At 35.0% G+C, this 27,348-nt stretch overlaps 2 protein-coding genes and 1 long non-coding RNA gene across 6 annotated transcripts in view; 2 read left to right on the top strand and 1 right to left on the bottom strand.

The window, feature by feature from the left end:
- The window catches only part of LOC127836481 (protein farnesyltransferase subunit beta-like), an 80,269-nt gene that overhangs the window by 15,801 nt on the left and 37,120 nt on the right, over positions 1 to 27,348 (bottom strand). For 2 of the 3 annotated variants that reach the window (XM_052363136.1, XM_052363135.1), the window contains exons 2-5: positions 2,802 to 2,869; positions 1,936 to 2,017; positions 1,201 to 1,292; positions 199 to 248 (exon numbers count right to left, since the gene is read on the bottom strand). In XM_052363136.1, the coding sequence (XP_052219096.1) occupies positions 199 to 248; positions 1,201 to 1,292; positions 1,936 to 1,989 (196 nt within the window). In that variant the 5' untranslated portion in view covers positions 1,990 to 2,017; positions 2,802 to 2,869. Of the gene's footprint in view, positions 1 to 198; positions 249 to 1,200; positions 1,293 to 1,935; positions 2,018 to 2,801; positions 2,870 to 5,504; positions 5,646 to 27,348 lie in introns of those variants that run through there. The other variant, XM_052363134.1, reaches the window with a different exon arrangement.
- LOC127836483 (F-box only protein 6-like) lies at positions 5,672 to 22,101 on the top strand. Of its 2 annotated transcripts, none has more exons than XM_052363141.1 (6): positions 5,672 to 5,781; positions 9,520 to 9,919; positions 10,803 to 10,901; positions 12,514 to 12,643; positions 14,001 to 14,154; positions 17,816 to 22,101. In XM_052363141.1, exons 2-6 carry the CDS (start codon positions 9,574 to 9,576, stop codon positions 17,969 to 17,971), a joined length of 885 nt encoding a protein of 294 aa, XP_052219101.1. In that variant the 5' UTR covers positions 5,672 to 5,781; positions 9,520 to 9,573; the 3' UTR covers positions 17,972 to 22,101. The 2 variants fall into 2 exon arrangements, with proteins under 2 accessions (XP_052219101.1, XP_052219099.1); XM_052363139.1 differs by lacking the exon at positions 5,672 to 5,781 and adding an exon at positions 5,863 to 6,127.
- Positions 23,633 to 26,240, top strand: LOC127836490 (uncharacterized). The gene is made up of 3 exons (XR_008028783.1): positions 23,633 to 23,812; positions 24,026 to 24,089; positions 25,178 to 26,240. It is a non-coding gene; the product is annotated as an uncharacterized LOC127836490 (long non-coding RNA).

Genomic DNA, 27,348 nt, shown 5'->3' with positions numbered 1-27,348 from the left:
GACCATTGGCTTTGGACGAAGCAGCATTATTTCTATACAAACTGTGGTTAAATTAACAAGTTTAATAAAATCCAACACCAATCACAAAATGTGACCATTCACAAAAAAATGCTTAACATTTAACACTACAAGATATAAAATATGCCTTTTTATAACTTGTAGTTAAGATGAAACCTCTAACAATATAAGTATCAATACCTCCAAATCCACCTGTTGGACACTGGCATTTACCAAGGAATTGAGCCACCCTGAAAAAATAGACAATTTTTTATATCTTTAAGATCAAAAGCCAAAACACTATGATACAAACATATTGTATATCAGATAATGCATGTACTAAAAATGTAAAAAGATCAGTTAAATGATTGAAATACATTTTCAGTTATTTTATTTTCAAAGTTAAGCACATGTAAAGAAAAGATTAACTTAAGAGTAATTATGTCAATAAAGGTTAATGTGCAATTAAAATTATTGCAAAAATAACAAGAGTGCCAAACTGTCAAAAGATATACCCGTTTGAAGGTTTTGGACAATGTGATAACTTTACCATGACCCATATTTGAACTTGACCTACATAATATCTCGACACAACTTCTGACCAAATTTGGTGAAGATAGGATGAAAACTACTTCAATTAGAGAGCGGACACCATGCTTAATGCTTGAAATGCACTAAGTGACCCGGTGATGTAGTTTTTGACCCGGCATGACCCATATTCGAACTTGACCTAGATATTGTCTAGATTCAACTTTTGACCAAGTTTTGTTAAGATCGGTTGAAAACTATTTCAATTAGAGAGCAGACACCATGCTTAATCCTTGAAATGCACTGAGTGACCTTGTGACCTAGTTTTTGATCCGGAATGACCCATATTTAAACTTGACATATATATTGTCTAGATACAACTTTTGACCAAGTGAAGATCGGATGAAATCTATTTGAATTAGAGAGCGGACACTGCAGTGAGCGCTGCCGCCCACCGCCTGCCGCATGCCCACCAAGGATAAAACTATAATGTGTCCCGTTTTTAATGGGCGTTTAAAAATGATTAGTTTATTTCAAGAATTCTGTTCATTACCTTTTAATCTTTTACACGTTCTTCATTAATCGGTACATAGTTAACAAATAATCAATCACCAATTAGTTGTGAGCTAAAAATTAATTCATAATGTCAGTAGCAAATTTCTTGTTCTGTCTTACTGGGAGATGGTTTCATCACTGAGAGGCTTGTCCAGCAGTTCCAGGGAGTGGAGGATCCAGTAACACAACCAGGGTCGGCTAGCATCCAGACACTGAAAACATCCACAGCCACATTTAACAAGAGTGCTAACATGGCTATAGGTTTATCGCCTGATTTAATCCGCTACCACTTAGATACGTATTTTGACGCACTTGTAGTCCCTTAGAAAGTTACTTTAATTAAAGACTTTTCTAATTAGATTCAAGTTTAAAAGGCTTCATTTCCAACCCTTAGATACTGATGAGCAGCAAACATCATAAAACCTGAACAGACTGGGAGTTACTCGCAAGCTGTTCTGGTTTTATGCTGTTTGCACATAGCCATTTTTACTTTGCTTTTGAGTGGGAAAGCGTAAATAACAAACTACATGTAATAACAAAAGATTGCCAAGCAATATTGTCCCCTACCAGTGAAACTCCACCCTTGTCAGTATTTTTTTTATTTTTTTATATTTTTTAATTATATTTGTTGCCATAGCAACCACAATTTTTGACGTAGAAACAAAATGAATATGAAGATTGCATAATCTTCATATTGCAATCTGCCCATATTTCAAGTTTCATGAAAAAATATGAAGAACTTTCAAAGTTATCGCAGGATCCAGAAAAGTGTGACGGACAGACTGACACACGGAGCGCAAACCATAAGTCCCCTACGGTTTCACCGGTAGGGGACAAAAAGGTAAAAAAGCAAACCTCGTATGATTCAGAAAGGTGAGTCAAGCCTTTTAGAAGGAAACCAACATGCATGTCTCTCTCCAGTCTTGGCAAAATGCATCTAAAAAAGTCATATTTATTGGATAAATATTTTAATACACTGTCTTTCATAAATACTTAATACAACAGAAATAAATAAACCTTACTCTAAAACATTAATTTTTGTGATATATTATGTAAGCCCATGTAAAAATCTATCTGTAGACTACCCATTAAACTTAAACACATTTATTTATAAGTATATATATGTACCACTTTTCTAATGACTTACTTTGTATTATGTAAAAGAAATAGCCCCTAAAAGCTTTTATGTAAATACCTAAAGCAAAAGCACTGATGGGTTATATAATTTGACATAAATGAATATACATTTGAATGCACAATTATTGCAAAGGCCTTCATACAATTTGTGCAAACATTTATGTGAATTTAAAGGGTGTTACTAGGTCAATTTTGTTTACAGTCTGTGATATTTTACCAGAAGAATGAGCTCTTATACTCTAATAATGATTAAATGGCACAGTGTATAATTGCAGTAGTTACATATTTAATTACAAATTAAGATAATATTGAAGGACCAGTGTTTTCATTACCTCATATGAAGTCATGCAAAACATGTGCGTCTGTGGGACTATCGATCGGTTTGAGATAAGCGTTCTTGTCAAAGTTATGCGTACAAATACATGTGCACTCCAGCAAGCGTTTACAAGAACAATGTCATAACTCGTTACATGTTCTTTTCCTAAACATCCAGCCTTTTATTTACTTTGATTTACTTGATTTACTGTTAAGGGACTCAAGAAACAAGAAGAACAAAAAAAGCCATTTACTTATTGAGCACTTACTCTTGGTCCACTTCTAATCGGTGTTTAAAACTGCTGAAACATTTTCTGACTGACTCTTCCACTTGAACCTAGAAAACAATTCAAACTAAAGTGAGCTAAAAATGTTGTTGTTTGTTACTTATGAGTATGCAAATATGCATACACACCGGGAAGCCTTGTCTTGTAACATTTATTAAAATTAATTATACGAGATCAATACAATTCATATGTAATAAAAAGATAAAAACATTTTACTATTTGGATCTTTTAACATTTTTCTGCTGACTATAATGTAGCATATGCATGTTTTGTCAAAATATGGCAGCATTGATGTCACACCTTTTTTTCTTTTTTAAAAACCTATTTAATAATATTTAAGCTTGATTGCATAGAAAGCCTCAGGCTTATTTGAAACGCTCTCGAGTCCGTTTCCTGGGTGTCTATGGGGGAGATCTAAAAAACACTCCCACAGTGGAGATCAACCCCTTTATGTCACACCTTTATAAAGCAGACATTAACTATCCTTAAGGGGCTTTGCCAAATGTGAAATTTTACGGAGAAGTCACTTCACCATTGACTGGGATTAAGGAGTAACCAAGGAAAAGTTGTGGTTTATGTTTGATAATATATATTATCTACTTTCTTTACAATTTGAAAGTATTGAATTAATATGTCAATAATGAATTATTTGCATTAAATTATATAAATTCTTCATTAAATTGACCTTCAAGTACAGGCATGGCGAAATTAGAAAAAATCTGCCGGTCATCCGGACAGGCATTTCAGAAAATGTGCCGGTCCGGAGAAAATTTAGCCGGACCGTAAAGCAACAACAACTTAACTAGAAAATTCAAAAATGGCAGCGATCACATCTTGATCTCTTTATTCAACCGGCCGTTAAATTGATTTTAATCGCTTAGAGGTTACACTGGCAGCTAATTGGTGTTAATCGGTTGTGTAATGTCAATCATGTTGTGAAAAATTCGCGTGTCAGTTTTTATTACATGTATTCCCTATTAGAACGGTTCGGTGCGATAATTTCAATAACGTATGTGCAAGCCGAATAATTATCAAATTAAAGTTATTCGAAACGATTTAAACATTCTTACTTTAATATGATTGCAGTTTGGAGCGGCTGTTAAAATATACTGCGCACAGTACAAAACACTTTACCTGACATTTAATGATTAAGGCATTTCATTTTTCAGAACGTTTACTAGTAATTAATTAAATAAAAAAGACGATTTATTTACATGCTAACGCAGTGTAATTGTTAACAGAGATTCATTTTCATTTTTGACCAGTATCAGAAAGTCCCCGGGAAGCACGTTTTTTTACATGGCACTGCATATGATGCAATAAAAACATTTCTTTGTACATGTATCGTATTGCATTCAATCTAAATTTAAATTCGCTCGTCCAATGAAAGCTCTGCCCCATAATGCACTGTACTCTTTACACTTATGAAAAATGGCGTATGCATATGGTTGTGTTGATCGAGATACCATATTTTATTGTCCTTATCCTACTCGAAAAATATGTAAAAGCTATCAAGATCTTTTTTGTTAGAACGCAGTTGGCGATTTTGCAAACGAGTTTAAAGTAGGTGTTGTGTTACAAGTTGGATTTGCTAATTGTACGTAACAAACCTACAGCAAACATCAAAACAACGAGCGATTTCATTTTCATGATGTAGTAAGCGATTTGCTCTTCGAATTTTCAACTTGAAAAAAAAAGATTTGTTTGCAATCATTTCACATTTTGCCGGTCACCAGGACCGACATTCTTGTTAAACCTGCCGGACCAAATTGAAATCTGCCGGTCAGGACCGGCGGACCGGCAATTTCGCCAAGCCTGCAAGTAAACAGAAAACAACAACAACAAAAACAACTTGTATCACTTATAGTATTCAATTGTGCATGAAAGATTGAAAGTGCATATATTCATCTATAGCCTGTACCTAAAATCTTTTATTTAGGGGGAAAGGTAATTATATTTTTTGTTTTACAAATGTAAATTGTAATATTAAAGTCTTTGCTTAACAAAACATTATTAATTTATATACCTCGCAAGTTATATTTCCACTTGAAACAACGATAAAACCTGTTCAAAACACTAGTCTTTGATCATAATCACACCAGTGTTACAGAATAACACAGTTTGATGTCATAAATAGACCTAAGAAGGGCTAGGTGCAGAAAAATACACAAATAGGTAAATTTCAAGTGCCCTGCCATTTTAAAAGTCATCAATCAATACTAATTTATCAAACAAATACAAGTGCCATTGATTGAGAATTAATGCATTAGCTTGATAATGTTTGAACAATTGAATATCAGACATTTTACTGAATTGGATTAATTTGATTTTAAACTGGTGTGAAGCAATAAATTACATTTGCTGGTATATAAATTATTTACAAGTATTTTTTGTTAATGCATTTACTTTAATAACAAGATAAAGTAGCTGTCGAATAAGCTTTTTCCCATAAATTTGGTTGAACACATAATCATTACATCTATTATTGCAACCATATATTTTTTATTATTTGAAGATATTACAGACTTGAGGCAAATAAGTAAATTATACGGAGATTTCGATATTTCACCACGCCCGTGCGAAAGTAGCCCCAATTCTTGGTTGTGTGTAACCTATTTGTTCAAGATCGCGAAATTACATGCAAAAAGGTAAATACAGAAAAATAAAAAAGTTCCGTTCAAAAACCTGTTCAATAGATGTATCAGTTGTTGTCTCTTTCTCTTTAAAACTGTTTCTTTCTTCAAAAGATGGCTCGCAGCAACGAAAATTGTGCAATTCCATTGTTAATTCCCTACATTTGATCGTGGCTATCTAAACGCTTGATTAATAGGAGTCTTCAGGAGCTTGGTTACCTTTATTGTTGATGTTTGGTCGCCGAACTTCCATTGACAGTCACTTTTTTAGAACGTTTGTTTAACGTTTGAAAAGTAATAGTATTCGAGATATATACAATCACAAACAGGTAAACTTAATAATACTTTCATCTAACAAGTAGTTTGAATGTTATATAAGTGCCATATTCTGAGAAATGAAACCTCATTATTACGCAGGAAGATAATTCTTAATTACACACTTTCCAGAAATTGGACCCAACCATTTTTTTTCAGACATTATTATTTCACAGGATTAGTTGCTCAATCATTTGAGCTTCTTAAAGGCTTTGAAAGCCTGTGGTCCTCTTGACTGTCGCCCTTTATTCTTGAAGCCATGTGTAGTGGGACTTTAGAAAGTAAGCCACACGCCCAACACCTGTGGTACACCCCTCTGTGAACTATTTCAGAAATCGATTTCTACTGATTTATTGCGAAGTAAGTGGAAATTAGCTACCGGGAATGTATTTTGTATCTTTAACAAAGATGACAAATGTGAACCAGGAAATTGTCGTCCAATATGTTTAACTTCTACTGTTTGCAAAATTATTGAGAAAATAATTTCACTTTACATTGTTTAGCATAATTATTATGACTACCCATAATCTATTGATACAACTGCTTGCTGTGTTGGAAATCTGGATGGATTTCCTAGACATGGACCACGTTGAAATAATATTTTTAGACTTTAGCAAGGCTTTCGACAGTTTACCACACGAGAGACTTCTAAAAAAAGTAAAAGGATTAAGCGACAGTAACAAGTAGTTATCCCCACGCTTTTTGAAAAGCGTGGGGATATTGTGGTTATCTCCGCAGTCTGTCCGTCCGTCCGTCCATCCTGGCCACTATCTCCTCCTACACTATAAGCACTAGAACCATAAAACTTACACACATGGTAGCTATGAGCATTTGTGCGACCCTGCACTATTTGGAATTTTGATCTGACCCCTGGCTCAAAAGTCATGGGGGTTGGGGTGGGGCCCGGGTCAGAGATTTTCACTCATTTTTTTAGGTTATTTTACATTCACTTCTTCATTTCTACTCCGATATACTTCAAATTGTTACTGAACCTGTCTTATGACAATACGGTCAATCTCAACTATGCATGGCCCCATTACCAACCCTGGGGTGCCCCGCCCACATAGACCACTCCTACCCAAAATTGCCTTTTACTATAATTACTTCATTTTTACACTGATTCACTTCAAATTGGTACTGAACCTCTCTTATGACAATACGGTCAATCTCAACTATGCATGGCCCCATTACCAACCCTGGGGCGCCCCGCCCACATAAATCACACCCACCCAAAATTGCCTTTTACTGTAATTTCTGCATTTCTACACCGATTCACTTCAAATTGATACTGAACTTCTCTTATGACAAACGGTCAATCTCAACTATGCATGGCCCCATTACCAACCCTGAGGCACCCCTGGGTCAAACATGTGGCATGGGGATACGCGTCAGCCTCTGCCGCGCCATTTCTAGTTTAACATTAACTTCTTCATTTCTACACCAATTTACTTCAAATTGATACTGAACATCTCTTATGACAATATGGTCAATCTCAAGTATGCATGGCCCCATTACCAACCCTGGGGCACCCCGCCCACATAGACCACGCCCACCCAAAATTGCCTTTTACTATAACTTCTTCATTTCTACACCGATTTACTTCAAATTGATACTGAACATCTCTTATGACAATACAGTCAATCTCAAGTATGTATGGCCCCATTACCAACCCTGGGGCACCCCCGCCCACATAGACCACGCCCACCCAAAATTGCCTTTTTCTATAACTTCTTCATTTCTACACCGATTTACTTCAAATTGATACTGAACATCTCTTATGACAATACGGTCAATCTCAACTACGTATGGCCGCATTACCAACCCAAGGGCGCCCCCACCCACATAGACCATAATGTAAGAAAACATAAAAAAAATGAGTGAAAATCTCTGACCTGGCCCCATTCCAACCCCCATAACTTTTGACCCAGGGGTCAGATCAAAATTCCAGTGCAGGGTCACACATATGCTCATAGCTACCATGTGTGCAAGTTTCAAGGTTCTAGTGCTTATAGTGTAGGAGGAGATAGTGGCCAGGACGGACGGATGGACAGACGGCAGAGATAACCACAATATCCCTACGCTTTTCAAAAAGCGGTGGGATAATAAGTAAATTCATGTGTATAAACTGGTATACTCTTGCCAGATACATATCATAGAAGAATGATAAAATATTGGAACAACCATGATGTAAACATTTGATTTTGTAAGCTGAAAAGCACTGATTGTTGAATTAAAATTGTGTTTAATGGTTTTTTCTCAATTAATATTACGAACAAATTAAACTAATTGGATTATTTGGTACATTAATTTTTGTGGACAATAAAATAATGGGTCACCACTTTTGATTTCTTAAAAATAAATTTATTAGAGGCCACAGTTTTCTTCAAATCTTGATGAAACATGGTCAGAATGTTTATCTGGACAATATCTAGGTCAAGTTTATCTGGGGTAAGGTGCTTCCAAAAACTTGGTCACCTGGTCAAATCTTAGAAAGACCTTGTTACCACTCAGGAGGCCACATGTATGACTCGATCTTCAAAAAAATCTCAGAATGTTTATTTGAATTATATCTAACTCAAGTCACATGCATCCAAACATAAGGTAACGATTTCAAGTCTTAGAAAAAACTTTTTACAATTATAATAATTAAATCTTCATTTTTTGTCAGAATGTTTATATTATCAGTATTATAAGGGGCAGAGTGTGAATCTAGGTCATGTGCGTTTAAAAACCAGGTCATCAGGTTAAATATTAGAAAAATCCTCTTTCTTCCATCATGAGACGATGTGTGTATCACCTGTTTTCCTACATTGAAGGTCAAGCTAAAGCTTAGTGGTTTAAGGTGGCATTGTCTATAATACAGCTGGAATATATCTGTCTCAGCCATAACTTTGCCTTTTATTGAGGACTTTTGATATAACCTGGCTTACCTAAAGTAAAGCATTATAAGACGACAGGTTGTGTGTAACAAAAGTCCCCCATCCAAAGTTCAAGCTTGCATGTAGAGGTCAAATGTCAAATTTGGCCATAAAACAACATGAACATTCCTGTCTCTGACATAGCTTTGCCATATTTATTGATGGATTTGAATTCACTTGTCAAAAATTCAATCTTGAATAAGACACATTGTGTGTAAAACTTGTCTGCATTCCTCAAAGGTCAAGGTCAGACTTCTTCACCCTTTCCATTTTTATGCTGCACCCTTTTAAAATATGCCCCTTCTTTTTTGTTACTTTCATGTGTTTGTGTTGTAAATACAGACATACCAAACTTGTTTTTAGTTGCTATTTTTTTATAGATGAATAAAATGCAGTATTACTTGAACAACTCATTTTAAAAGAACATACCTCTTGGAATATATCACACTAATGATGAGGAGAAAATAATTGCAAATTAGAGGATTCATGACTCACAATTTAATTTGTTCATGCCCAATAAATACTATTGTTAACATGCCTATTTGGTGCTTAAAAAGTTGGAACCATAATTTGGTTACCGGTAATTCAATATTTGTTAAGAATGATAATTTCCCATTTTGAATTTTAAGGAGTGATACAATATTTCCCATATAAAATGTAGCTCAATATTATCAACCAGAGCCTTGTATAGCTAGAATTTTCGTTTAATATTTTACAAAATACGTCACATTGGATTAATTAATTAAGGAAAGTTAGTATAAAAGAGTGAATCATTTTTTAAAATGTTTCTTTGTGTGACCTTCTTATTGCTTTTAGTTTCCTTTAACATTGCAGGTATTTAAAATACGACAGAAAAGCACTCAATCCATTCACACTCTTAAGGTCAGAATGGGAGGAGTCCAGGCTAAATCACGAAACAAGAATTTGCATTCAAGTGATGTAGCTTCAGACACTGTTGATGGTGCATACGCTGCTTTTGACGAAATTCCAGATGACATTATACTGGAAGTTTTTCTTCGACTTCCGCTCACTGACCTGAAATCATGTTTCAAGGTCTGTAAGAGATTTGCAGCTCTTCTTGACATGAGGGGTTTTTGGCTACAGAAATGTGTACGGGACTTTAAGTTTTCAAAGAATCTATTACATTCCTTGAGTGAAGAAGAAGATCTCCGAAGGCTGTATATAAAGAGACCATACGAGAGGAACTTGATAAAAAACTGTGATGCATCACAAGGTAATTACTGGGATTTTTCTGTGTTTCCCTAGTCTAGTTAGTGTGGAATGGTCAGTGTTAATTCTTTTTGGTCAGAAATGCTATAGAAAATAAAAAGTTATAGATCATTGTTTCAAATTTGCCCCCACGCAAACTATGTCTTAATATTCCAACATTATGTCCAACTGTTTGCACATGTAGGTATATCCTGAAGCTTGTGTTTTTAACTCCTCTTTAATTATTGGTTGATCTCACTCAACATTTCACAGTTGATTGACCTTAATGTTTAGTTGAGCTGAAAGAAAGGAATTCTGGCTGCAACAAGTTGAGCAGAATTATGACCATCTGTCTATATTTTTTCGACAATAGAATATATAGTTCCCATATTATTTGTTTTACTACAATTTAACAACTGGGGTAATCTTGCTTATACTTTACAGTGTTATGACTACAATATGAAAGTAATTGTCTTTTTGTCCACATACATTGTAAGTGTATGTATTGGATTTGTCTGTGTCCAAACAATAGTGTAACATGTGTTGTATATGTTATCAGTGTCTGTGACACATTTCTGGGTTTTTTTCCTGAAAAGGAATTATTATGTTAACATTTATGTAAAATTTATTTTGGACATAATAACCACTATTTCAAGGCTACCTTTGCATTACATCACATTTGATATTCACTCATGAAATGAAATCAAAATGTAAAATACTGAGCATCAAAGCACTGCTTAGACATTAACAGAATTTTCTAAAAAACAATTTTTAGTATGCATGAAACAGTTTAAGGCTTCAATAGCTTTATCAATTAATTTAAGAATGACTGTTGATGTTTCTTAAACAACTATGCCTTTGTGTACATGTACCTGAGCAAGAAACAAATAATGAAGTCTATTTTTCAGATATGAAGCACTGGAAGGTGACAAAGTCAGGGGGAGATGGTTGGCAGGTAGAAAAAGAACCTATAGGCTCTCATCCATTGTCCCAATTTACTCGCACAGGTTTGATTTTTTTTCTATTTAAAGTTACATAAATACTCAAAACCAACAAAATTTTGCAAAATAAAGTTAGCCCATAAAAAATCAGTGTTCCTTATAGCTATAGCCAAAATTTCAAAGCTAGATGTTGTATGGTAACATAGATTTAACGAGATAAAAAATGCTTGTTTTTATTTTGTGTGTGACAATATATTCCATTTTAATTTCGCGCAACAATATCCAAACATTTACTAGCTAAAGTGAGACTGGCTTTGGGCAGCGTCTGAAGAATGACGTATTCATGAGAACTACATCGTGCATCGGAAGCTGGCCGAAGCCGATCTTGTGTTCACTCATAAATGTTCGGATATTGTAACCGGAAATTCACATGGAATATATTGTGACACAAAAAAATACATACAAGCATTTTTTATCGTGTTAAATCTATATTACCAGAACACATCTAATGTTTAAATTTTAGCTATTGCTGTATGGAATATTGATTTTGTATGTGTTAACTTTATTTTTCAAAATATTGTACGAAATATTTGTTGACTTTGAGTGTTTATGGGCTTTTAAATTTTGCAAATTCATACGCATACTTTGTTATTGTAAGAAAGTAAGGAATTTCATTGGATGTTTCTATTACAAAACATATTTCTTGTCAATGGTGTCAAGAACTTTATAAACATTGAAAACTGAAGAAAAAGCTTCTGAAACATGTGGTCATTTTGGTAAAATTCATGTGGTCTTTTGGATAAATGAAAACAAAAATTATATTCTCACAATAAAGAATAAAACAAAAAGCTTGTGAAATCATTAATTCTTTTCTTTTTTATTGTTTAAATTGTTTCAATTTTACAAACTGTTTGTGAACTTTAGCCTTTGCCTTTTTCTTAGCAACCTCACACACACAGTGTTTAACACGTTTGTTTACCATGTATTCGGTTTTAAGAAAAAAATTAAATGCAAAACAGTGCCACTTTCATGGTATTAAGAACCATTTCAGGTCAGACCATAGCACCAGTTTTTCTACCATAAATGACCTATGTATGTCAGTCACATTTTACGCCACACATAAATGTGAAGATGTATGTATTTAAATGTGTTCCATTAATTTCTCTTTGCCTTCATTTTTTTCGAGGACTTCAAGATTATTTATGCTCCAAGACAACAGTATGTATACCATACATGACCAATACATGTACTTGTCCAAGAGAGGTCAAGAAAACAATTATGTGTAAAAAGAAAAAAAAAATATTAGGTTAATCTTTTTATCTGCTGCAAAAGGCCTGAAACTTTGTCCATCAACTGTCATGGTTAAAATCAATATAAAAGCCTTTTATGTTATTCCTAGTTGGATTTTAATATAACCTTACATAGGTAATCCCAATTGCTGTATTGTTCATGTATTACAAACTACTTAATTACTAGTCAATTTGGATATGGATTAAATGAGAACACAAAAGAAAACAAGTTCATAAACAGAATTCAAACTATGCATTTGAGCCTCGCTGTGTTTAAAAAGTGTCTGACATGAGAAACCTGTGCAAACTTCACATGCTAATCTGAGACAACACTTTCCGCTTATGCATTAAACCCTGTTTTCCCAGAAAGCGGCTCATTTGTATTTCAGATGGTCCAGTTGGGTGCTGGGCCACCTCATATGGGTGCTGCCATAAATACCAGATTATAGATTTACTTGAAGTAGGCTGCAGTGAACATGTCCTTGACGCTGTGAGGCCCAGCATTCGAGTATCAGAGTGGTAAGCTTGATGTACTGACCTCTCACAAAAACAGTTGGGTCAAGGTCGAACATTACATAAATTATTAAAAAATGTTTCCATGCAATAACTTGAATCCGGATGGAGGTGTTGCATTGACATACTGTGTTTAGGTACATTTCACTCAAGCCTAAGCTAGGATTGCATTTTTAGAGCTTTTGTGATCGCCTTTTGTCCGCCATGCGTCGTCCGTCTTGCGGCGTCAACATTTTGCCTTGTGAACACTCTAGAGGCCACATTTATTGTCCGATCTTCATGAAACTTGGTCAGAACATTGGTCCCATTGATACCATTTTAGAAGCCACATTTTTATAACTCAATTTTTTTTTTTTTTTTTATCTTAACAACATCTAGGCTAAGTTCCAAACTGGATCATGTGCATCCAAAAACTAGGTCACCAGGTAAAATCTTACAAAAAACATAGAACCACCCTATAAGCCCTCATAAGCCCCGAATTGTGTTTGAAAATGGTTAGAGTTATCTTGAGAGTATAAATGCCTTGTTTTTATATGGGTTGTATGTGTTAAAAACCACGGGCAAGATGTCAACCATTGTTGTACCTTGAACTTAGGTGAGCGCTCTTGGATAATTAAGGGCATCTTGTTTCAGTTTTATAGCACTGAAAAAGGTGTAGAACTACTGTGATCATTTCTGTCAAACATCATACATGTATGTAGCTAGTACCGGTATTTTGCTATACTACTAGCATGAGGTGCTTGCAATTTCAATATCATTCTTTGACAATTAAACATAATTTTTTGACTGACATTGGTTAACTGATATTTTTTATACGCTGTTAATTTCTCAGAGAACTTTACTTATAAATGTGTTTTGAACTTGCTTTGATGAAGCAATGTATATTTATGAAGGGTTTTTCAACAACTACTTGACACTAGTGTTACTCACATTCAAAGCTACATTATCTAGCCCTAATTTGGCTGTGACTTCAAAAACTTTTGTCAACAGAACAAACACTTGCTATTCGCAACAGCATGCAGATTTTAGAAGTCTAGGATAATTAAATGCGTAAAAGGATGATTTTATCAACTGCCTTTGATTGATTATTGAGATTGTGCTGTGCATAAAAGGCTTTGTATACACCGAATGTTAAGATATTATATCTTATTCGAGGACTGCATGAGGGGCATTTGTTTTTCGGACAATCCTGGACGGTCCAGGACATAGGGAATGTTTGTTAACTCACAATGTGTATTAAAAAATTAGAATTTGAGACTGTCTCCACATTTGTTTCTTGTTGTATGTTTAATTAATCCTATGAATTAACCTGTAACAAGTTTTTACATGCAATTTGGTAAACTCATGTACTTCCTATTTCTAGGTATGCAGCAAGGTTTGATTGCGCAGCCAAATATGTTCTGAAAGTAGCATTGCTTAAAGACAATAAGAAGGAGTTGTTTTGGAAGCAGAGAATATCAGAAAACTGCTTATATGTTGCCAAAGAAATTCTTTCAGCAGGTCGAGACTGGTTCAAAGTAAGTTGCAGAAACTCATCACTGTTGTTTAATGGGTTTAAATAGAGGTTTGATACCCTTTTACCTGATTTTGTGTACATCTATCTAACCATCATTATATATTTTGCCAAATTTGCAATAAAATCGGCTTATACGTTTAAAAAAACAGGAAGTTTACAAGAAGGACGGGTTTATTGTCTTTTACAAGTAAAATGACTTTAGGAAAAGCTTGTGATCATTGAATGTAAGTGACCATTTTCATAATATGGCTTTAGATAAGGTTTGTGAACAGCACATATTTAATTAACATGAAATGTAGTCAGGATAAAGTACTTTTACATTTACATCCTTTCTTTGTTAGAACATTTCTCCCAATGTAAAACAATGATTTCGAAACTATCACCTAGGGTTGCAAACAGGGCCACTTGGTCAAGTTAAAAACAAAAACAATGAAAACACTTGTTTTACCCAAACAACATTACATTTTATCAGATCATTTGTCACAAAGATATCCTGTGTAAATTTGAGTATGAATGCTTACTGTTATGGTCACCATTTAGAAAAGCTAATTTGAATTGTTATGACATTTTTAGCTCATCTATTTATTGAAAAAAAATTATGAGCTATTGTCATCACCTTGGCGTCGGCGTTGGCGTCCGGTTAAGTTTTGCGTTTAGGTCCACTTTTCTCAGAAAGTACCAATGCTATTGCATTCAAACTTGGTACACTTACTATCATGAGGGGACTGGGCAGACAAAGTTAGATAACTCTGGCGTGCATTTTGACTGAATTATGTGCCCTTTTTATACTTAGAAAATTAAAAATTTTGGTGAAGTTTTGCGTTTAGGTCCACTTTTTTCAGAAAGTATCAATGCTATTGCATTCAAACTTGGTACACTTACTTACTATCATTAGGGGACTGGGCAGGCAAAGTTAGATAACTCTGGCGTGCATCTTGACATAATTATGTGCCCTTTTTATACTTAGAAAATTGAAAATTTTGGTTAAGTTTTGTGTTTAGGTCAATTTTATTCCTTAAGTATCAAAGCTATTGCTTTCATACTTGCAACACTTACTAACTATCATAAGGGGACTGTGCATGCAAAGTAATGTAACTCTGACTGGCATTTTGACAGAATTATGTGCCCTTTTTATACTTAGAAAATTGAAAATTTGGTTAAGTTTTGTGTTTAGGTCCACTTTATTCCTACAGTATCAAAGCTATTGCTTTCATACTTGCAACAATTATTAACTATCATAAGGGGACTGTGCAGGCAAAGTTATGTAACTCTGACTGGCATTTGGAAGGAATTATGGGCCCTTTATACTTAGAAAATTGAAAATTTGGTTAAGTTTTGTGTTTTGGTCCACTTTACCCCTAAAGTATCATAGATATTGCTTTCATACTTGGAATACTCGCAAACTATCATAAGGGTACAGTAAAAGGACAAGTTGCATAACTCTGGATGTCATTTTTACAGAATTATGGCCCATTTTTGACTTAGTAACTTTGAATATATGGTTAAATTTTGTGTTTCGATCCACTTTACTCCTTAAGTATCAAGGCTATTGCTTTCAAACTTCAAATACTTTCATGCTATCATGAGGTTACTGTACCTGGCAAGTTGAATTTTACCTTGACCTTTGAATGACCTTGACTCTCAAGGTCAAATTATTAAATTTTGCTAAAATTGCCATAACTTCTTTATTTATGATTAGATTTGATTGATACTTTGACAAAACTACTCTTGCCTGACATACCACAATAGACTCCACCCAAACCATCCCCCGTGCCCCCCCTCCCCCCCCCCCCCCCCCGAATCCCCCCCCTATTTTTTTTTGTTTTTTTTTTAAAGATCATCTCACAAATGACCACCACACCCTCACACTATACTCCTTCCCCACCCCCCCCAATTTTTTTTTTTTAAACGGTAAAAAAACACAACTATTTATTTTTATTATTTTATGTTTGAAATACCGTCCAACCATCGCACCCAAGAATCCACCCCACCCCCCTCCCCCCACCCGAATCCCCCCCCCTAAATTTTTTTTATGACCCCCTTCGAAGAAGAGGGGGTATATTGCTTTGCTCATGTCGGTCTGTCTGTCGGTCGGTCCGTCCACCAGGTGGTTGTCAGACGATAACTCAAGAACGCTTAGGCCTAGGATCATGAAACTTCATAGGTACATTGATCATGACTCACAGATGACCCCTATTGATTTTGAGGTCACTAGGTCAAAGGTCAAGGTCACTGTGACCCGAAATAGTAAAATGGTTTCCGGATGATAATTCAAGAATGCTTATGCCTAGGATCATGAAACTTCATAGGTAGATTGATCATGACTAGCAGATGACCCCTATTGATTTTCAGGTCACTAGGTCAAAGGTCAAGGTCACGGTGACCCGAAATAGTAAAATGGTTTCCGGATGATAATTCAAGAACCCTTATGCCTAGGATCATGAAACTTGATAGGTAGATTGATCATGACTAGCAGATGACCCCTATTGATTTTCAGGTCACTAGGTCAAAGGTCAAGGTCACGGTGACCCAAAATAGTAAAATGGTTTCCGGATGATAACTCAAGAAAGCTTATGCCTAGGATCATGAAACTTGATAGGTACATTGATCATGACTGGCAGATGACCGCTATTGATTTTCAGGTCACAAGGTCAAAGGTCAAGGTCACAGTGACCCGAAATAGTAAAATGGTTTCCTGATGATAACTCAGGAAAGCTTATGGCTAGGATCATGAAACTTCATAGGTACATTGATCATGACTCGCAGATGACCCCTATTGATTTTCAGGTCACTAGGTCAAAGGTCAAGGTCACAGTGACAAAAAACATATTTACAAAATGGCTGTCACTACAACTTAGAGCCCATATGGGGGGCATGCATGTTTTACAAACAGCCCTTGTTTTTTTTTTTTTTTTTTTTTTTAAGATCATCTCACAAATTACCACCACACCCTCACACTATACCCCCCCCCCCATCTAACCCCCCAATTGTTGTTTTTTTTTAAACGGTTAAAAAACACAAATATTTATTTTTATTATTTTATGTTTGAAATACCGTCCAACCATCGCACCCAAGAATCCCCACCCCACCCCCCCACCCCCACCCCTCCCCCCGAATTTTTATTTTTTTTCATTTTTTTCGCATTTTTGGAAGATAATGTAATAAATGTCCACACCCCCACACTATACACCCCTCTTCACTCCACCCCTCCCTCCTTTGTGATTGAAAATGAGAGTCCCTTCACCTTTAAAAAGAAAATAGATGAGCGGTCTGCACCCGCAAGGCGTCGCTCTTGTTTAACTTATGTTATGCTGAATCCTGAAGTAAAGGTGATAGTGTGATGAAACTTTACATTTATATAAATAAGCATGTACACTTTTCCTCTTTGGTATTTTGTAGCATTAATTTCAACACGAGGGAAATTCTGAGACAAAAGAGGAATGTGGCTTCACAATAAATTATTGTTATTGTCCTTTGTGTTTATATAGGCATCTTCGACCACTGCAATTGGTATGAGATTAATATGAACGAGTGGTCCCAGTTTTATATGTGCCAAAAATATTAGTAGAAAGTAGTAAGCTGACGTATGGGGAATTCTACACAATCTCTGTCCTTTCTATTACATATTGTATCATCAATTTTCCTATTGTTGTTTTTTTTAGGCTGAGCACGTGTTTAAAGACTACCCAGCAGGTGTGCGGTACATTGGCTTCTTTCACAAGGGGAAGGACATGCAGTTCTGGAAAGGACACTTTGGGGCCAAGTTCACCCTTGGCTCAGTTGTCATTGACTTCAGTCATACAGCATTTACAGAATGAAAGAACGTGATACTCAGTCCAACACTCACACGTCTTCATAAATGTATATATACATATTAATTCTAGCTTTAAACTTACTTATTAAGACATATTTGAGCTCAGCAGTGCAATACACAGGGTTTGTTCAAACATGTGTTTGAGCCTTTTTTTCCAGTTGTGCATTTAGCCCCTTTGTTTTTGATATTATGTAACTCTTTAAAGAGGTCCTCTACTAAGATTATTAAATGATGTCTCTGTATTGCAAAAATGTCTGGTAAATGTTTTTTTTTCATACTATATGGCTCATAAGATATATATTTGGACTTTGGTGTCTCACTGTTTTCATGAAAAACAATTAAGTGAACAACTGTCACAATATGTACATAGATGTTAAATAAAAACTAAACAACTTTGAGGTGAGCGATATTATAAAATATAGTGCAGTGTTTATTATAGATATTTTCAGTCTAGTAACTGATACAGAGGTGCTTAAATGTGATATGGTTATAATATCACCTGATAGTATAACATAGATTTCAGTATGAATATTTGGTGTATAAGACCCACACATGATATATTTGGTATCTAACTTTTGTTTATATTATCCCATAGCAGTTAAAACTGGCCACAAGCTAGAATCAGGTTTTTTTTAAATGCTATAAAATATATAATTTTGTTAAATATAGCGCAATATGTAATATAAGTATTTGTTATTTAGTAAATTAAAGAGTGTTTCTCAAATGTGTTAATGTTATACTTTTCCTCATAGTATAAAATAGAGTGACTGTGAATATGTGATGTAAACTTTCCCATTGTTAAGCACAAAATGATGTCTTTTCTGAAATCCTCTTCGTCATGTAAACTTGTATCCATGGGATAAAACTGTAAAATATATTGATGTTGAACACCTTGAAATATGTGATGATTAATACAGTCATAACACTCACATATTTTATGGAACGTTAAATTTTGTCTGGTCTAGAGACCCTTTTTAGCTCACCTGAGCACAATGTGCTCATGGTGAGCTTTTGTGATCGCTTTTTGTCCGTCTTGCGTGATGCGCCATCAACATTTGCCTTGTTAACTCGCCACATATATTGTCCAATCTTCATGAAATTTGGTCAGAAGATTGGTCTCAATTATCTCTTGGATGAGTTCGAAAATGGTAACGTTTGCTTGAAAAACATGGCTGCCAAGTGGGGGGGCATTTTTCCTAATATGGCTATATATGGCTATAGTAAAATCTTGTTAACACTCTAGAGGCTACATTTATTGTCTGATCTTCATGAAACTTGGTCAGAAGATTCACCCCAATAATATCTTGGACGAGTTCGAAAATGATGCCTGTTGGTTGAAAAACATGGCCGCCAGGGGGCAGGGCATTTTTCCTAATATGGCTATAGTAAAACCTTGTTAACACTCTAGAGGCCACATTTATTTTCCGATTTTCATGAAACTTGGTCAGAAGATTTGTCCCATTGATATCTTGGATGAGTGTAGAAATGGTAACCTTTGCTTGAAAAACATGGCTACCAAGGGGCGGGGCATTTTTCCTTATATGGCTATATATGGCTATAGTAAAATCTTGTTAACACTCTAGAGGCCACATTTATTGTCCAATCTTCATGAAACTTGGTCAGAAGATTCATCCCAACAATATCTTGGACGAGTTTAAAAATGATGCACTTTGGTTGAAAAACATGGCCGCTAGGGGGCGGGGCATTTTTCCTTATATGGCAATAGTTAAACCTTGTTAACACTCTAGAGGCAACATTTATTGTCCAATCTTCATGAAATATGGTCAGAAGATTTGTCTTATCGATATCATGGATGAGTTAGAAAATGGTTACGTTTGCTTGAAAAACATGGCTGCCAAGGGGCGGGGCATTTTTCCTTATATGGCTATAGTAAAATCTTGTTAACACTCTAGAGGCCACATTAATTGTCCAATCCTCATGAAACTTGGTCAGAAGATTCATCCCAATAATTTATTGGATGAGTTCAGAAATGATGCACTTTGGTCTAAAAACATGGCCGCCAGGGGGCGGGGCATTTTTCCTGATATTGCTATAGTTAAACCTTGTTTACACTCTAGAGGCCATATTTATTGTCCAATCTTCATGAAATGTGGTCAGAAGATTTGATATCATGCATGAGTTCGAAAATGGTTATGTTTGCTTGAAAAACATGGCTGCCAAGGGGCGGGGCATTTTTCCTTACATGGCTTTATATGGCTAATGTAAAATCTTGTTTACACTCTAGAGGCCACATTTAAAGTCCGATCTTCATGAAACTTGGTCAGAAGATTCATCCCAATAATATCTTGGACAAGTTCAAAAATGATGTCGGTTGGTTGAAAAACATGGCCACCTTGGGGGCGGGGCATTTTTCCTTATTTGGCTATAGTAAAACTTTGTTAGCACTCCATAGGTCACATTTATTTTCCGATCATCATGAAACTTGGTCAGAAGATTTGTCCCAATGATATCTTGGATGAGTTCGAAAAATTATTTTGGCTGCTTTAAATACATGGCCACCAGGGGCGGGGCATTTTTCCTAATATGGCTATATATGGCTTTACTAAAACCTTTTTAACACTCTAGAGGCCACATTTATTATCCAATCTTCATGAAATTTGGTCAGAAGATTTGTCTCAATGCTATTTTGGATGAGTTTGAAAATAATTATGTTTGCTTGAAAAACATGGCTTTCAAGGGACGGGGCATTTTTCCTTATATGGCTTTATTAAAATCTTGTTAACACTCTAGAGGCCACATTTACTGTCTGATCTTCATGAAACTAGGTCAGAAGATTCATCCCGATAATATCTTGGAAGAGTTAAAATGATGCCGGTTGGTTGAAAAACATGGCTGCAAGGGCGGGGCATTTTTCCTTATATGGCTATAGTAAAACCTTGTTTACACTATAGAGGCCACATTTATTTTCCGACCTTCATGAAACTTGGTCAGAAGATTTGCCCCAATAATATCGTGTTGTCTCAGGTGAGCGACTTTGGGCCTTTCAGGCCCTCTTGTTCATGAAATAGTATTTCTTGTTATTGGCATATGGTGCTTTCTTTAAGATGCCTCCTCTATGTATGACAATTAAAAAAAATAAGTACAATCAAATTAACACAGTACCAAAATGCTGAAATATTAGTGATTTAAAAAAAATATTTTTCAGTATTTCTAACAGTAAGCACTATTTTTCAGAATTAAACACATAATCAGTACAATATTTTGTTAAAAATATTTCAGGTTTAAATAAACTCCAGCGACATACATTTTTTATTACAGTTTAATAATGATATTACAAAAACTTGAAATATCTTAGTTGGGTCATATTATATGTATTACAGGATGGATATTTAAGTTGTACTTATGTTAGAACTCGTAAAGCTTCAATATGTTTATATCTACCAAGGCTGTTTCAATAAGGAAATAACAATATATTGTGCTATGCATTGAAAGTTGGAAAACAAATATTGCTTTCTATTGAAATAAATAAAATGGTGTTTGTAATCAGTTTACATTGTGTCAATGCCAAGATTATTAAAACCAAGATTGTTAAATAAAACATAATATGTAATAGTTCGAAATTAAAATTCTTTGTTCAAATAACTCAGTATTTATGTTATATTGTAAGTTATATTAGCCTACTTTAGGCAACACTTATATGTGAAAATGGGTTATCTTTGGGAGTAATAATAAAATCCTTCAGTATCAAATATGTAACCATATATTTCCGTACCTGAAAAGCATAATGCACTACATTAGATCTATAGAAAATCCATCTTTCAATACCATAAAATATTGTTCAGCTAGAGTATTTACATGTTCATGCTGATATGTTCACAGTTAACGTTAACTCTGAAATAATGTGTGCGTATTCATTCATTGAGAGAGTTTGGGATTGAAACTATGAATCCTAATAATATTTATCCAACACGAAATTTTCTGTATACATGTATACAACTGTCAATTCATTGTGTTTTCCTTTGAGATTTGTCTTGTTATTTCTACACTGTTGGTCATTTTGTATAATCTTTATATTACAAGAATAGGACATGTATATCTTTCGATTCATTACTTAGTGTTACAAGTTGTGCAATCATATTTCTATTTGTTATTTTGTATTAAAAACTACCTGTATGTGGTGTTTTTGTTGCCCCACCCCCATCCGCTGCAAACGCCGTTTTAGACGGAATTATATCGGTCAGTTGGATAGTTTGTCGGTTACCGATAGTCTGCTTATAAGTGTTTGGACATCACCTGGGAGTGTATATATGCATCACCATGGATTGTTGATATGTAATACACTTTTCATTCCCGATGATGCTCAGTTATGTGCTCTCAGCATATCCATTTTTACGACCGAAGCATAACTGTTCTTATTTTACAGAGCAAACTTCTGTCGAATTTCTGAAAGTATTGAATTGAAGCTTGAAATATGTGTAATCACAGTGCCTATGGAGTGTAGATGAGCGATACACTTTTTTCATGCCAAGTATACACCCGTATCATTCACTTAACATAAATGTAGGTAATCTCCATAAACGGTAGATGTGAAAATCACAATTTTCATGTGTAGCGATCCGCATATTTCTGAGTTATGAGCGCTTTCACTTTGCCATGATTATGTTTACATTGTGATGTTTATGCTAACTCTGGTCAAGGCTAATCTGTGTACATTGAATTGTAAGCTATGTTTCACAGTAAAATACAAAATTACATAGCAATTCATCTTTATTTAACAGGTAGAGCACAACATCATCGTCCTTGCCAGTTTAGGCACGACTAATCTAAACCTCTATCTGACACAATAACGCCACAAACAATGCAGCTGAGGTATAAGGCTTTAAACTAAACCAACTTTGAAATGTATTTGGGTCGTCAACTGTTTAAGAACTTTGGGTATTTGAATCTGCTATCATACTTACCCTTAATTTATATGAAAACAAATAATTTATACATAAAAAAATGTAGCCAATTTGTAAAAACAAACTTTGAAAATTTTGACTAAATCGTTATGGTAGTTAAGAAAAACAAATTCCCAACTACACACTAGGGCTCACATTTTAAATACTGACTTACTTAGAAAAACTTTAAACATGCATCTTAAATTAAATATTTAGTTTAGTAGTATAAAGTATGTTACATTGTATATCAGTCCTGTACAAAGTTTGTTCAACTCATGTTTCTGGGATTAAAAATGGCCCCGCTCTTTATGGGTTTCAAATGGTAAAAATACACATTATATTCCAAACCTGTACAATGTTATTTCCCTGCGATTTGGCTGGAAGGTACCACACAACACTATTTCTCTTCTCGTGCCAGAAGTAAGTACCGCTTAATTTACTAAAGTGTTAAAATTAATTTAAAAAGGCTTCTGTTAGTCATTTTAATATATTCATATATTTTAATGTCTACTTCTATCATCATTACAACACTAACCTCCTAAAATGTTCATTACCATTAGTACTGTCTTGTTTGAATATCTGGAAATGCACGCAATTATAAGCACCGTTTATCAAGTAGTATATTGACCTAAGCATCCACTCGCTAAGTCATGGATTATCTACTGTGTCATACACTTGTAATCCACGCTAGTTTATCATACTGTTATCTTTTACACCACAGGTTTGTAGAGCATATATGAGTATGCTGACGAGGTGATGCCGTCGCCAACAACAGCTGCCGATTTGACTCGAATAGCGGACGGCTTCAGGGACAGCTGGAATTTCCCCAATACTCTTGGTGCTATTGATGGCTCTAGTGGATTCTGACTACAATTAAGTTCGTCTGGGCTGACATTGGAGGCCGTGGTGCTGCATGGTTTGAAATAAGATGCGTTGATTATAAGGTATGCATTGTAGTTCTTTGTCTATTGATGTTTGTAGTGAACTGCATTCACATTGTTTTGTATTTCTGGAATGATTTCACACGTTTCTAATTTGGATAACATGTTTTCGCGACTGCAGAATTAGCGGCTCAATGGTTCTTACTTCTTATCTTTATTTTTAAACCAGTTGAACTAAATGGCTCTAACTAATGTTTGCATGTAATTAATTTACAGCAGCCGCACATGTAGATGTGTAAGTGAGAGGATTGAAGGAAGAGATGTTCGATTCCCTAAATCGGTAATGTATTATGTATTGTTAGTTCTGACTACCATAACTTTAAATGTCGCTTTTTATGATTTTTGACTGGCGCGACTTTATAGTTATGGACCAACCCCATTAGGAAAGTCAACCAGAAATTCCCGAAAAGTTGACAGTTAACAAAGACCGGTCCAAAACAGCTTTTAAATGCAGTTATTGGCCCTAATCAACCATGCACTTGATCGGAAAGATTGACATTTTTCAATTTTTGATTTTTTTAACTGATGTATTCTTTCACACAATTCCTCTTGATACATATCGAGAAAAACAGCGATGTGACAGACTTTCTTGAAATGCGAATCACCCGAGATTTCACGGTCAAATGACATTATTTCTATTTTTAGTAACATACCATGTGCTCAAGTATTTTCAAATTCAGAATGACATTTCCCGGTATTTTAGATTATTCTGGCTTGTTTTGTAAATAAATTGTAGTGTAAATATAAACTCTTAAGTAAATAATATTTTAAAGTACCTGATTCACACTGAAATCAGTCTTATAATCCACCAGACATAAGTTGTTAATCACAAATAATAGATTTCAGAAAACGAAAGTAATGTTTACAATTTCAGCAAAAAAAGTAACTAATGAGAGTTATTTTAATCTATTGTAAGATGCATTCGAAACATTTGAACCTTAAAATAGTCCCCGGTGCAGTAATTTATATTCATTCACCAATATATGTAGAAATGTATCCAAGAAAATTAGTTTTCTTTGATTCATAACGTGACATCAATATGTAACGACTCTAGTTGACTTTCGATACGGGGATGGCTTCAGCGTACAGGTATGTCAATACTATATAAACTGTACGCTGAAGTTTCTTTAGCTAATGTATTGTATGTGAACAATGTTCATGCAATGCCATTGTGTATGTCTTACCTTGTTTTATATGTTTGTATTACTTTTTGATGCTTCGTAAGGGAAATTATAAACGTTTGCCACTAGAATGTCAATTGAAACTATTGTGCATTTAGTATTGTAAATGTGATTAATATGTATTCTCTTATTTCAGAGTTTATGTGATTTATATTATGCATTAGCATATTAATTTTGTTTATTTCAGATACCTGTAAAGGCTATCCATCACACAGATTGTTTTGGAGTTGATCATACTGATGTTGCTCAACATTAAAGAACCCCCGTTAAAACCTGAACTGTCGTCGTTGTTTGGAAAAACACGTAGAGTTACAAATGGCGCCCAACGGGTTCGTTGACAAGTCGAGTCTGCAGAGAGTCGGTGTAAAGGAGCGGGTCGTGTTCGTGAAACAGCTGTTGACATTGTTATAGTGCTAGCAAACATTAGACTAGGATTCAACCACTTCAGACGTTTCATTCAGGATCGCAGTTTTAATTTTTTCTGATTTGGACACATCAGAAATACATACTTTTAAGTGCTTTTAAATCAGTTTAAAACCATTCTAGTGGCAGAATAATCAATTGTGTATTGATCATGAAACTTCATAGGTACATTGATCATGACTGGCAGATGACCCCCATTGATTTTCAGGTCACTAGGTCAAAGGCCAAGGTCACTGACTCGAAATATTATAGTAAAATGGTTTCCGTGTGATAACTTAAGAGTGCTTACGCCTAGGATCATGAAACTTCATTGGTACATTGATCATGACTGGTAAATGACCCTTATTGATTTTCAGGTCACAAGGTCAAAGGTCAAGGTCACAGTGACACTAAGCAGTAAAATGGTTTCCGGATGATATCTCAAGAATGCTAACGCCTAGGATCATGAAACTTCATAGGAACATTGATCATGACTGGCAGATGATCCCTATTGATTTTCAGGTCACTTGGTCAAAGGTCTAAGCCACAGTGACTCGAAACAGTAAAATGGTTTCCTGATGATAACTGAAGAATTATTAGGCCTAGGATCATGAAACTTCATAGGTACATTGATCATCACTGGCAGATGACCCCTATTGATTTTCAGGTCACTAGGTAAAAGGTCAAGGTCACAGTTACTATAACGCATTCACACAATGGCTGCCACTACAACTGACACCCATATGGGGGCATGCATGTTTTACAAACAGCCCTTGTTTTGATGTTTGAATTTAAGCATTTGCTGGAACACTTATTTCTATTGATAAGGCTGTGTTATACCATTTTTGCCTTAAATTTGGAATTAAAAATGTGTTTAATTTGAAAAAACTGTAATGTAGCCGCTACTAGGTAGCAGGAAAGTAGCCAGAAAAGGTAGCCGCTACGTAGCCGCTACTAGGTAGCCAGAAAAAGGTAGTCGCTACGTAGCCAGAACAGGTAGCGGAAAAGTAGCCACAAAAGGTAGCCGTTACATAGCCGCTACTAAGTAGCCGGAAAACTAACATACGAAATACTAAATAGCCGCTACTCAGCCGCTACAGGTAGCGGCTGAGTAGCCGCTAGGTTGCAGCTAGGTAACCGCTATAGGTAGCCAGAGGCCTTAGATTTCTGTAAGGGGAGCGGCAGAGCAGGTAAATTTTATCACCGAATAACCAAACTCTGCATATTTGTCCGGTTTTTCTCCGTTACATATTCGTTAGTCGGTCTGACCGGGCCTTATTAAAGGCAAATTTTTTAATCAATGATTGAATGATCTTCATGTGCTTTGATTGTTTTAGATGGTAACCCAAGTTAAAAAAACATGAGTTCCATCTGTGTTTCTCAAGTGCGTTTAGTTGCTAAAGATCAGTTAGACGTAGGAGTTCACAAGTTGTTGTGAGAGAACAATTGGATAACAAATTTAGGTTACTTAAATATATAAACATATATTTTGAAATGCTTTTAAGAATGCCATTGAAGATTAAGGGTCTTTAAAACACAAGGACATAGTAGTCAGTCACATAAAGAAAATTTCAATTCAATATATTACATCTCGGAAATATAAACATTAACTAATTGTAGCTTAAGACCGAGACAATTATGTATGCTACAAATAAATAGTGCTAGATATGTATGTATGCATAGAGAGTTTCAAAGTTTATTGTCTAATCCATGACATGTACAATAAAATACATAAAATAACACAATATACAAACATGCATGGCAAATCTTATAGATTTGTAATAGACATTTTAAATGTGTGATATTACGATTAAAACTATTGCCTTTTTTACAGGTACATGTTTCATTTACATACATCATTAAAACCAGATTACCCCTGTTAACCTTTTGTTAAACACCTGTAATAAAATATTGAAGTTGATAAAACACTGGTGATTGTAAAACAGGGCACTAATG

The sequence above is a fragment of the Dreissena polymorpha genome, chromosome 6, assembly GCF_020536995.1.
Source record: "Dreissena polymorpha isolate Duluth1 chromosome 6, UMN_Dpol_1.0, whole genome shotgun sequence".
Taxonomy (NCBI): Eukaryota; Metazoa; Mollusca; class Bivalvia; order Myida; family Dreissenidae; genus Dreissena; species Dreissena polymorpha.
Note: the sequence above shows the minus strand (reverse complement) of the source record. Positions and strands in the feature narration are given on the sequence as shown.